The sequence below is a fragment of the Anguilla rostrata genome, chromosome 18, assembly GCF_018555375.3.
Source record: "Anguilla rostrata isolate EN2019 chromosome 18, ASM1855537v3, whole genome shotgun sequence".
Classification (NCBI taxonomy): domain Eukaryota; kingdom Metazoa; phylum Chordata; class Actinopteri; order Anguilliformes; family Anguillidae; genus Anguilla; species Anguilla rostrata.
The window spans coordinates 812,264-824,673 of NC_057950.1; the positions used below are offsets into that span (position 1 = coordinate 812,264).

Genomic DNA, 12,410 nt, shown 5'->3' on the forward strand with positions numbered 1-12,410 from the left:
CATCAAAGGGATTTAATGTTGAACTGTTAAACACAAAAGAACAAGAGAGAACTGTGCATCCATTACATTTCTTATTTTGACATATAGAATGTTTGTACAAAATATTTCAAACTATATTAATATACACACATGGCATAACTATTTACAAATTGAAATGTAATTATAAAATCACCTAAAAAACACATTAATACTATGGTATAGGTTTAATCAGAACATATATTTATTAGATAAATATTAGGCTGTCACATCATGTAACTACATATAGTTTTACAGGTTTTTACTAATAATCACAATTCCTTTTTTTCTGACCAGTTAAGAATATGAGATGAACATGTACATACAATACAAACAGCAAGCAGCGGCTACTTCTGCGTGAATCACTGGAAGATTGTGTCTTTTTTTTCTTTTCATATCAAAAAGGAAGTACAAACTATGAATCTGGTACTTTTGGGACCATATCTGGTCCTATGTCATTACCCCATCTCACAGGCATTCCCTAGAATGTTCTGGCATGAATCCATTTTTTAAATTTTATGTAGCACCTTAAAAATACACAGGTAAGACTAAAACACATTTGCAAGATTTATTTACATGAAGAGCACAAATGCTCAGATATGCCACTGCTGAAAGTAAACAATGTTAATTTCACACATTAAATGGCTTTTGATGGAGGGGACAGGCGTGGCAAACCTTTAAAATGGTAAATAATAAATGCACCTTCCCATCGGGAAATCAATACAAGTTCTTTCATTTACATTATGTACAGGCATCCCGTGAGTCACCCCACACTGCAGCCTATTTGGGTCCTACAGTTCAGTGGGGAAGCTTGAATGTTTCTGTGATTATCAATTTCCTCACAAGACTCTCATTTTCAGTGTCCGGCTAAGTCCAGGACACAGCCGGTCCACTGGCTGACAGTAACTTGGACCTCACCGCAAGCGTACTGAAATGATACCACGTATAAAATGTGCGCCTTTATACAGAAAATAACAGAAATAGTGTGGCAGTGCGTTTTATTAAATACCATCATATTCACAAGTTGTTTTCAGCTCGTATATTTTTCCATATTCATTCTCTTGTGAACTGGACGAAACATAGTTTTTTTTTAAAGTGTTAATTTCCATATACATTTCTGTAAAAGAAAATTTATAAAAGAAATAAGGTGATCGCCAGCATATGAATAATAATAATAAAAATTAACTAAACATTTGAAAAAGAATTTTAATACTGGGAAAACCTTCAAAATGTATTTACAAGTATACATTTTATATGTTTTTTTATAATTCATGAAATTATTTTTTCAATTACAATAGACAATAATAAAGAGTAGCACAGTATTCAAAATAAGGCCATCACATAAGACATTAAACAAAAACCATCGTCATGACTCTCCAGGATAAAAAGCCACTATATCCACTGCCCATCCATGTGGTGCCATTTTACTTCAAGAGAAGGCTAGCAAGCAGCTAAATTTATTTCATTTTGAAAATTGGGAAAATATAAATTATACAGGGAAATTATATGATTTGCCCACACCTCAATTACTACGCAAAACGACAACCACTTCTTCCAAACAATCAGAGAATATTCACCCACAGTAGCATGATGTTTAGGAGGGGAAAAGATTTTTTACTAAGCGAATACATTTCATTCTGTAATGGGACTGTGGGGCACAAACGAGAAAGACTCAGCCTTGTGTTAAAGCTGGCTTGAGGAAGATTGACTGGAAAAAACAAACGCACAAGTTATCCACAAAGTTTTGCACAAATGATGACACTGATTAATCAGTCCAAATTAAAATATTCACAGCAATATTTAATAAAATAACATAAAGTTGCATTTTTCTGCTCAAACAAAATAGAAAAATTATGGCAAAAAAGATAAAAACATAATTGTAGTATGCTACGAGACATAACAATAACAGTAATTCCAGATATATGTTGAAAAAAATATCTACATATAAACAACCATATATTGATGCTTATATAGCAGGGGTAGGTTTTTGACAGTTTAAATGTGAACTGCGTGCCCACCCTACCCCCCAGGCTTTAACACCCTGTTCCCCTGCAGTGCAAGGACTGGACCTGCCTTTGTGTTTCCGTCCGCCTCAAAAGCCAGCCGCTGGACTCCAGCCCCACGGCCAGATCCAGCCCTCACCGCAAGCATGTGGTGATGTCACATCTCTCACATCTGTCACATCTCTCACATCTGTCAAACTTCCAGGACTAATGAAATGTGACAATGAAACTGATTTTCTGCAAAGCGCAGTTAGTAATGAATAACCAAAACATTACACATCCTACTCACCTTCTAACATTGTTTTTGTATCAAATTTCTTTCTATATATATATATATATATATATATATAGAGAGAGAGAGAGAGAGAGAGAGAGAGGACAAGAATTTATATATGTGTTTGTGTGTGTGTGTAGGTGTGTATTTACACATTGCACTATTTTAACAAGGATTAGTAAAAGAAATACAACTAATTCTTACTGTATTATCCCAAGTTAGGGAGCTTGCTGTGCCATATAGCTTTTGCTGAATTAATGTAGCTCAGTGAAGTTATTCTCTTTTCTCCTAATTTGGTGTCGTGAGATATTATCTCTCAGTTCACATGTGCACGCTGTACTCCAGTCCTGGTACTACAATGCAGGACGGCCAGCAGTTCCATTTCAGTTCAATCAACTGAGGAAATTCACTTCATTTGTGAACTGAAAAAGCCTCAAAACATGATGCCAGTTTTTCAGTTCTACTCTGAGCCGAGCAGTAACGGACTCAACCCTGTAAGAACACACAAGCCGTCCGAAGGCCAGGCTGCATCCAGCACCTTCAATCAGTGGAAGAGAATTATAAATTAACCTAATTTTTGCAGTCCAGGAAAAAAGTGCCCAAACATATAAATAAAATGAAATAAAATTACAAATTAGTAATATCAAATCGAACAAGACATTTTTGCATATCAGAAAGCTGTTCCACTAACCAAAATGTTTATTTAAAATTTTTTTTAAATAAAAGCAGTACATTGTTTAAAAAAGAATTTTTTTTTAAAAAGCATTAAATTTTTCTGTTTATAATAGCATTACACGGAGCTAATTTGGCACACACACTTACAGGACTTACTGTCTGTAAGGAGGAGAGACCGTGCAGGGAAAATATAATTCTGAATTTCATTTTTTTTTAAGGGGCATAAAGAGAAATCTTACTGTCGCCAAAGAATATTTTCCAGACTCTGTGAGATGAAACTGGTTTTCGGGCATTTCTGAAATACTTTTTTCACAGTACGTAATAAAAAGTGGCCATTTTGAGAAGTCTGCTTTTCCACGCGTTAGCACGCCAGGGCCTTGGTGCTCCTCATCAGTGCTGAACGGACAGACTCAGTGTTTTCATCTCAGTCCCGGGGAGCCGGGCTTTCACCGGTCGGAAGAACGGGGGGAAAGGGACTAAGGAAGGACACTGGCCAGAATACCAACGACTTCTTTTCTTCTCTTTTTTTCCCTCAGAAAAAGAAAAATAACAAATTCTTAAAAATGCTACAATACATTTGTAGTGTTCGCAGAGTCCTGTCCGAGATATAAAGAAATCGATAGCTGCACTGTTTAAAATGTTCCAGATGTTTTAAAACCAAAATCTTCATTTCAGTTTAAGATGTTTGGCCCCTCAGCACATGCAGACCGAGCTGAGAGCGCAGAGGCTGAATCAGAGACAGCGGAGAGCTGGAGAGGAGATTTATTAAGAGGAAGAAGGTCAGTGGAGTGCATGTCCTCTGCAGCCAGTCTTTAGTGCATGGCTGGTGTCCTGCCTGACCCAGAGTGACCTGGTCTGACCCAGGCTTACCCAGTCTGATCCAGGCTAACCCAGTCTGACCCAGGTCTGACGCAGGTTGACCTGGTCTGACCCAGGCTAACCCAGTCTGACCCAGGTTGACCCGGTCTGACCCAGGCTAACCCAGTCTGACCGGGTCTGACCCAGGCTAACCCAGTCTGACCCAGGATAACCCCATCTGACCCAGGCTAACCCAGAGTGACCCAGTCTGACCCAATCTGACCCAGGATCTCCAGTCTGACCCAGGCTGACTCGGTCTGACCCAGGATAACCAGTCTGACCCAGGCTAACCCAGAGTGACCCAGTCTGACCCAATCTGACCCAGGACAACCAGTCTGACCCAGTCTGTCTCAGGCTCACCCAGTCTGTCCCAGGCTACCAGGCTGACCCAGGCTGATCCAGTCTGTCCCAGGCTAACCTAGTCTGTCCCAGGGTGTCCCACGCTGATCAAGTCTGTCCCAGGCTCACCCAATCTGTCCAAGGCTGATCCAGTCTGTTCCAGGCTGACCCAGTCTGCCCCAGGCTAACCCAGGCTAACCCAAGCCAGCTGAGCACAAACAGGAGGTTATGAGAAGAGGAGGGAGTCAGTTGTTTTCAAAGAGGGAGAGGAGGTCATCGTTGCTGCTGCTGGGGAGGTCGGGGGGGTCCAGGTACGACAGCAGCTCATCTGGATTTGCAAGCTCTGGGATGAGCTGTGGAAGAAGACAAAGAGACCGTTTCAAACGAGCCTCGTTTGAATCATCACACGTTTTACTCCACACAGACAGCGACAACCCAGGAGACCACTCAAGTCAAAAGCAAAAAAAACGCTGGGAAGGTCATGAAAGAAGTAAAGTTTTCATAAACTTGTTACTTATTTCCTGTGGATTCTGAATAACACCGGAGGCTTTACTGTGTGGGACCGTGACGCACACTTACGTCCAAGGAAGGCTCCGGAATCTCTGGTGCTCCCTGCCCCCCCGGGCGAGTCTCCACGGTGGAGGGGGGGTTAAAGGTCATCTGGGCGTGCGGGTGGCTGTTCACAGCGGGCTGTGTGGGGGGGTGCTGGCGGGAGGCTGGGATAGGAGGGCCGCCGTGATGAAACGGCTGCCCTGATTGGCTGCTGGGGCGAGGAGGTGCACGCAGACCCTGCGGCATTGAGCTGTGGGACTGATCAGAGCCTGGATGAGCCATCTGTGGAGAGAGGGAGAGACTAGTCCAGAAAAAAATAAAAACAAATTGTGCAGCTGTTACCCTTGGCGGGCTCTGAGTGATGAGCGGTTTTGAAGCTAACATTCGAGGCTAACGCTCACCGGCTCGGGCGCGCAGCGATTGGTCGGTTTGTCCGGGACGGCGAGGCTGGCGGGCCCGTCTGGCGGGTGGGGTCCCGGGATGAAGTCACTCATGGGCGCCCTGCTCGCCCCCCCACGGGGGAACTCCAGCCCTCCCTGCCCTTGGTAACCGTTGCCTGACATGCAAAACAAAATCAAAACAGTGATGATGTCACACGACGTGGCAGCCAAGGCCCGCTGCTCCCCGCTGAACATCATCTGGAAACACAAACGTCTCTCTGAAGCTCGAGAGACGGACGATCAGGACCGCAAACTGGCACAGGAACACGAAACACAACCTGAAGGTCACATTAGACGTAGTCTGGAACACACAGCTGGATCAGAAGGACTGTTAGTTCTTAGGGTGGGGAACAGAGAATATACACTGAGTAAAAGCATCAGTACTAAGTCAGTTTCTGAAGTGTCAGTCTCCCAGTGCAGACTGTGCTTCAGCTCAACTTCACCTGAGTGCACACGTAGCCTCAGAGCTGTGACACGGCAGCAACCATCGACATCAGAATCGCGGGACACGTGGGTGTTTTTACATTACAGATCCTTTTTAAGGGTGAAAAAGCTCACACCTGTGCGTCGGTCGGCCACGCCTACCTTGGCTGTTGTATTCGCTGTTGTTCCCGCCGCGTGCAGGATGGGCTGATGGGTAGGGGGAGGGGCCAGGCCCCAGCTGGGCGATCACCTCCGTCACATTGGGCAGGACCATCTGGCTGGGGCTCATGGTCCGGAAGCGCTTGGCTGACGGGCCGTCCGGGTCCTCCTTGATGTGCGGCTCGGATTTCATGGGGACGGGCCTCCAGCTGCACGTCGGGTCGATGGTCACCTCCTCGAAATCTGAGCTGGGGAGACAGCGCAGGAAGTGGGAATGTTTATCTTTCACACCATTCTGAGGTTGTGAAAAAATGATCTAAAACTGCTCATAAATATGACATGCTGATGGTGTAGCGAAGACAAAAGAAACACTTCCAAAAGTTTCCCTTGATGTTAACCAAAGCCTTCGATAATATGAACAAATAAGTTATGAACGTGTCAACAGTATAAAAAATACTTGTTCATTTTAACCAAACTGTTAATAAATATATTAACAGGCATTGTTATGATGAAGGCTTTGTTCATGGTTATTAATGAAGCTCCATTTACTAAAGTGAACTAATGTATGTTAATCATGTGAAGTTTTCATGCTAATTTCTGATTTCTGAAACAGAAGGAAAAAGACGTACTTCTGGAGCGCGTTCAGGATGCCCCACATGTACTGGTCCACCTCCAGGCCCTCGAGCAGCGCAGTTTTACTGGGGACAGAGAAACACACATGACCCACATGACCCACAGGATGCCAAAACAGCATGGCACCTGCATGCTGCCCAAGCTAGTGTGTTAACCGTTAGGCACGTTTGGGACGTACTGGCACACGGGACACCGCCACGTTCCCCGCTCGCAGTTCAGCTGCAGGTACGTTTCCAGGTCGAAACACTGTAAGGGGTGCAAAAAACAGCGTTATTATTTAGAATCACTGCGTTATTTTTAGTTTTAAATGGCCCAGTGCAGATGTGTGAATACTGGCCGGCACAGCCCAGTGCTAAATTAGAGTGCGGATGTGAGTATGCTGGCCTGCACATGCTCAGCCCAGTGTGGATGTTAGTATACTGGCCTGCACATGCACAGCCCAGTGCGGATGTGAGTATACTGGCATGCACATGCTCAGCCCAGTGTGGATGTGAGTATACTGGCCTGCACATGCTCAGCCCAGTGTGGATGTGAGTATACTGGCCTGCACATGCTCAGCCCAGTGCGGATGTGAGTATACTGGCCTGCACATGCACAGCCCAGTGTGGATGTGAGTATACTGGCCTGCACATGCTCAGCCCAGTGCAGATGTAAGTATACTGGCCTGCATGTGCACAGCCCAGTGCGGATGTGTGAGGAGGTGTGTGGATGTGAGTATACTGACCTGCACGTGCACAGCCCAGTGCGGATGTGTGTGGATGTGAGTATACTGGCCTGGACGTGCACAGCCCAGGGCAGATGTGTGTGAATGTGAGTATACTGGCCTGCACGTGCACAGCCCAGTGCAGATGTGTGTGGATGTGAGTATACTGGCCTGCACGTGCACAGCCCAGTGCGGATGTGTGTGGATGTGTGAGGATGTGAGTGGACGTGAGTATACTGGCCTGCACGTGCACAACCCAGTGAGGATGTGTGAGTGGATGTGAGTATACTGGCCTGCACGTGCACAGCCCAGTGCGGATGTGTGAGGATGTGAGTGGATGTGAGTATACTGGCCTGCACATGCTTGCAGTCGTGACCACGGGACGGGAGCTTTATCCTGCGGAAGGTGACGGGGCATTTTAGGGACACCCGGATGGCGGTCTGCTCCACCCCGTCTTCCCCGTTCAGCGCGGCGCCCCCCGAGGAGGAGACAGAGCTGCTGAAGTTCCGCTTGACTGGGGGGGGGGGGGGGGTGAGAGAACACAGTGAGTGCCTGAATGAGGGACCACCACAGCGCATGCAAATCGCTGGTTCCAGTTTTTAATAAATGAAAACGAACAGAGGAGTCATGGAGCGCTGCCTGTAATGAGAGTCTTTTTGCATTCAAAGCGACGCATCCAAGTATGAGCATCACAAACAGCATCTGGGAACTAAAGTCGGTCTTTAAGGTGAGAGTATGAAGTAAAATCAATGCCTGAAATTGATTTGGGGTAAATTAGTAATTGACTGAGCAAAGAATGATCCCACCTTTCACAGGGCATGACCAATTATCTCATTAAACAGCAATGTGATAGGGGTGCTGATCATGTGACAGGGGTGTTGATAATGTAACAGGGGTGCGGATCATGTGATGGGGTGTTGATCATGTGACGCGGTGTTGATCATGGGATGGGGTGCTGATCATGTGACGGGGTGCTGATCATGTGACGGGGTGTTGATCACGTGATAGGGGTGCTGATCACGTGATAGGGGTGTTAATCATGTGATGGGGTGTTGATCATGTGATGGGGTGTTGATCATGTGATAGGGGTGTTGATCATGTGATGGGGTGCTGATCATGTGATGGGGTGCTGATCATGTGATGGGGTGTTAATCATGTGACAGGGGTGTTGATCATGTGATAGGGGTGTTGATCATGTGATAGGGGTGTTGATCATGTAATAGGGGTGTTGATCATGTGATAGGGGTGTTGATCATGTGACGGGGTGTTGATCATGTGATAGGGGTGTTGATCATGTGACGGGGGTGTTGATCATGTGATGGGGGTTAAGGAGCCGTACTCTTGGTGATGCAGTGCTCAGCCGGGAGGAGCCTCTTCTTCAGCAGACCCTGCAGAACAGACCGGACAGACGGCCGATGGACCAGCTGCAGCACGAACAGGTGAGACTGGAGAGAGAGGGAGAGAGAGAGACAGCACAGGAGAGAGAGGAAGGGAGAGCACAGGAGAGAGAGAGAGAGCACAGGAGAGAGAGCATGGGAGAGAGTGAGTAACTGTGCTCTGATTGGCTGTGTGTGGAAGAGGGGGCGGGACTCACGCAGCAGCAGGCTGTAGCTGTGCTCTGATTGGCTATATGTGGGAGAGGGGGCAGGACTCACGCAGCAGCAGGCGGTGACGGTGATCTGGATGGTGTTCCTCCCTGGCTGGCACACGTGCTTCAGGTGAAGGGGCTTGTGGGAAGTCTTGTTGTCGCCGCGCTCGATGGTGAGGGGCGTGGCGTTGACGCTGACCTGCACCGACGCCGGCCAGTTTGTGTTCATCTGCCGGTCCTCATGGTGATAGCACTTAAACTGCAGCTCCAGGTCAGACCTGCGTGGGGTAAGGGAAGCTTTACACACTGCACACAGTGCTACAGCATTAGAGCCCAGAGGAGCTGGGCAGAGTCCGCTAGTCATGTGGAGCTTTTATTTTAGAGCCCCAGACCATTTTAGCGCCCCCTAGAGTAATTGTGTACAGTGTAGTTTGTAGGTCCCCCCTGGAGAGGGGGCAGGCTGGGCACTGTGAGCCCTCTCTATGCAGCGGGGGCAGGAGGGGCTGGAGAGGGGGCGGGCTGAGCTCCCTCTCTGGGCGGGGGGGTGGGGTGGAGAGGGGGCAGGGGGGGCAGGAGAGGGGGAGCCCCCTCTCGGCGGCGGTGGCAGGGGGGCCCTCACCTCCAGGCGAGCGTCTGGTGCACGGACGGGCGCAGCTGGAAGACGTGGTTGCTCACGGCCAGGTTGTGCTCCAGGCGAAAGGGCTCCAGCACCACCCCGTCCCGCACCGGGAAGGTCAGCCGCAGCTCCTCGCTCCCATTGGCTGCCGTCGCAGAGGGACAGGAAGCAGGAGCCAATGAGAAACTACAGGGTTACGCTCTCAGCTACTGTACAGCCTGTCTCCCTGTGGGTATTCACCAGGAAGTCACCAGAAATTATCCACCAATCAGAGTTCAGCTGGTTGTTATGAATGTACTGTGTGATTGGAGGAGCTCCCCTGCTATCTAGGGTAAGGTGACATCATGACTCTCTTGTGCTTGTTTTATTATCCCTCTCTTTGGCCTGTAGTAGAACAAGCTTCTCCTCTTTAAATATTCATACACCAGTGGAGTGTGAGGAGTGAAAAGTACCGGCTCATGTCAGTGTTTTGGAGGAGAGTGCAGGCTTTAACTCTGGAGCTCTCCCAAACTGACAGATAACCTTACAGCAGAGCGCATGAACATACAAACAGGACCGGGTATACTGAAACTGGGAGAAAATGGGGTAAAATTTGAGTAAAAGAAACACAATGACTTTCCTGTCTCTGTACCACTGAGTGTTGTATTAATGAAATCAAAATGAATTTGAATTAAACTGGCATTGAAATTCACTGTAGTTTATTATTTAGATTTTTTAAAATGTTTTTATTAGCTAGTATTAAATGTTGGTAGCGAAACTTTCCTGAGGCACAACATAGCTGATGCACTGCTATGCGCGTTATTAGGGTTTACTGCCCTGGGTATGGATCTATTTATATGCAGGGCGATATGATTGGCTGAAAAACCATGTAACAGGCACCCGAGAGATCAGCCCTTTTTAGGGAACACCCACCGGGTGAGACATTCGGCTTCATCTCTAACGGAAACGGCGGCTTCACGTCCGGGCTGGGGGACAGGTACGGCGGGATACTGCTTCCTGGGGTCACCGGGGGCGTGGGATTCCCAGGTACCGGGGAGTGTGGGTAATTACCGACAGACCGAGAGGGCTGCAAGAGAGAGAGGAGTACACACAATACACCCTGACCCATTAGTGTACAATACACAATACAATATACACCCTGACCCATTAGTGTACAATACACAATAAAATATACACCATCCCTGCCAGTACACAACACACAATAAAATATACACCATCACTGCCAGTACACAACACACAATAAAATATACACCATCCCCCCGTTAGTAAACAATACACGCTAAAATATACACAATCACCCTTTAGTGTACAATACACACTAAAATATACACAATCACCCTTTAGTGTACAATACACACTAAAATATACACCATCCACTGTTAGTACACAATGCACACTAAAATATACACAATCACCCTTTAGTGTACAATACACACTAAAATATACACCATCCACTGTTAGTACACAATACACACTAAAATATACACAATCACCCTTTAGTGTACAATGCACACTAAAATATACACCATCCACTGTTAGTACACAATACACACTAAAAGATACACCATCACCCTTTAGTGTACAATACACACTAAAATATACACCATCACCCTTCAGTGTACAATACACACTAAAATGTAAAGTATATGCTACAGAGTAAAGTGTTTAATATGACCTGTTATTACACACAACACAAAAAACGATTCAATATGACCTGTTAGTTAAGAACACACAATAAATGATGCAGTATGAACAGCAGGTACACACTACACAATACACAAAGCACACAAGCTGTGCGTGCAGAGAGAGGCCGAGCTGGAGCGTACCCCATTCGCACCGCCCGGGTTGTAGGGGTACCCGCTGCCTGAGAAACAGCTGGCCTGGCCATTGAATGGCTCCTTGCAGTACTGCCCCAGCCCAGCAGGGGGGTACTGCCCTGCCCCGGGGGGGCCTGTGGGCCTCTGCCCTGGGTACCCGGGCGAGGGTGGGGGCCGGGTGGGGCTGGGGGTGGGGTACTGCCCCTGCTGGGAGGGAAACGGGCTGTTCGGTCCATACTGCTGCCCACCATAACCACCCTGCGGTGAGAGAGGAGAGAAATCTCAAATAAACCAGTAGATTTACACACTCCAGGGGAACCAGGGCGTTTCGGGTGGAAATGTGGTGTAGGTGGCATATAAACAAACCTTAAACATATTGAGCAGAGCTGCCCAACCCTGTTCCTGGAGATCCACAGTCCTGTAGGTTTACATTTCAACACTGATTTAGCACACCTTATTCTACTAATTAGCAGCTCAACGAGATCTCTAGCTGTTGAACAAGGTGTGTTTTATTAGGGTTTGACAGAAAACCTACAGGACGGTAGATCTCCAGGAGCAGGGTTGTTCAGCCCTGCTCTAGCTGCTGAATGAGGTGTGCTTTATTAGGGTTAGAGTGGGTTAGTCAGTCCTGCTGTACAGCTGACAGTGAGATCCACTCACCTCCCCTGGGTACGGCCTCTTCATCCCCTGCATGGGGAGGGACTGGGGCCTGGGGCCCATATAACCCTGCTGGTGCTGGGGCATCCTCTGAGTGTGGGGCCCCAGGGGCCCCATGCCCTGGGCCCTGGGCTGGCCCATCCCCAGGGGGGGCCCGCTCATGCCCGCGGGGCTCATGCTCCCCTGGACGGAGGGCGGCCCCCGGGCGCCCGGCTGGTTCATGAACTGGCCGCTGTAGGGCTGGGAGGGGCCCAGCTGGAAGGGTGAACACATCTGTGGGGAGAAAGCAGGACCAATCAGAGCGCTGCAGGTCTCCAAGGGCAACGTACTTACAGAGCCGTACTGGGTCTTACCGCTCTGTACTGAGTCTTACCTGGCCGTACTGAGTCTTACCTGGCCGTACTGGGTCTTACCTGGCCGTACTGGTTCATGTCCTTGCTGTGCGTCTCCTGCAGGGCGGCGACGGTGGCCGTGGCCGTGGCGGTTGCCGTGGCAGCAGCGGCAGCAACAGCAGCGGCGGCGGCGGCGGCGGCGGGCTGGGTTTGGGGCGGCATGCCCATGCCAGCCGGGCCGTTCGGGCCTCCGGGGTAACTGGGGAGCACACGGCCCACGTTAGGGCCCCAGACTCAACCTCATTCATTTACCCCCCTTTCCTAAG

At 48.1% G+C, this 12,410-nt stretch overlaps 1 protein-coding gene across 6 annotated transcripts in view; it reads right to left on the reverse strand.

The window, feature by feature from the left end:
- Window positions 1–2,352: 2,352 nt before the first annotated feature.
- LOC135244438 (zinc finger MIZ domain-containing protein 1-like) overlaps window positions 2,353–12,410 on the reverse strand; it is a 68,548-nt gene continuing 58,490 nt past the window's right edge. For 5 of the 6 annotated variants that reach the window (XM_064316707.1, XM_064316706.1, XM_064316709.1 and 2 more), the window contains 14 exons: window positions 12,166–12,343; window positions 11,756–12,025; window positions 11,105–11,353; window positions 10,191–10,344; window positions 9,282–9,423; window positions 8,730–8,940; window positions 8,414–8,519; window positions 7,428–7,588; window positions 6,550–6,617; window positions 6,368–6,436; window positions 5,742–5,986; window positions 5,118–5,272; window positions 4,744–4,998; window positions 2,353–4,517 (listed from right to left, as the gene is read on the reverse strand). In XM_064316707.1, coding sequence (XP_064172777.1) covers window positions 4,410–4,517; window positions 4,744–4,998; window positions 5,118–5,272; window positions 5,742–5,986; window positions 6,368–6,436; window positions 6,550–6,617; window positions 7,428–7,588; window positions 8,414–8,519; window positions 8,730–8,940; window positions 9,282–9,423; window positions 10,191–10,344; window positions 11,105–11,353; window positions 11,756–12,025; window positions 12,166–12,343 — 2,371 coding nt within the window. In that variant the 3' untranslated portion in view covers window positions 2,353–4,409. The remainder of the gene's footprint in view (window positions 4,518–4,743; window positions 4,999–5,117; window positions 5,273–5,741; window positions 5,987–6,367; window positions 6,437–6,549; window positions 6,618–7,427; window positions 7,589–8,413; window positions 8,520–8,729; window positions 8,941–9,281; window positions 9,424–10,190; window positions 10,345–11,104; window positions 11,354–11,755; window positions 12,026–12,165; window positions 12,344–12,410) is intronic. The other variant, XR_010326965.1, reaches the window with a different exon arrangement.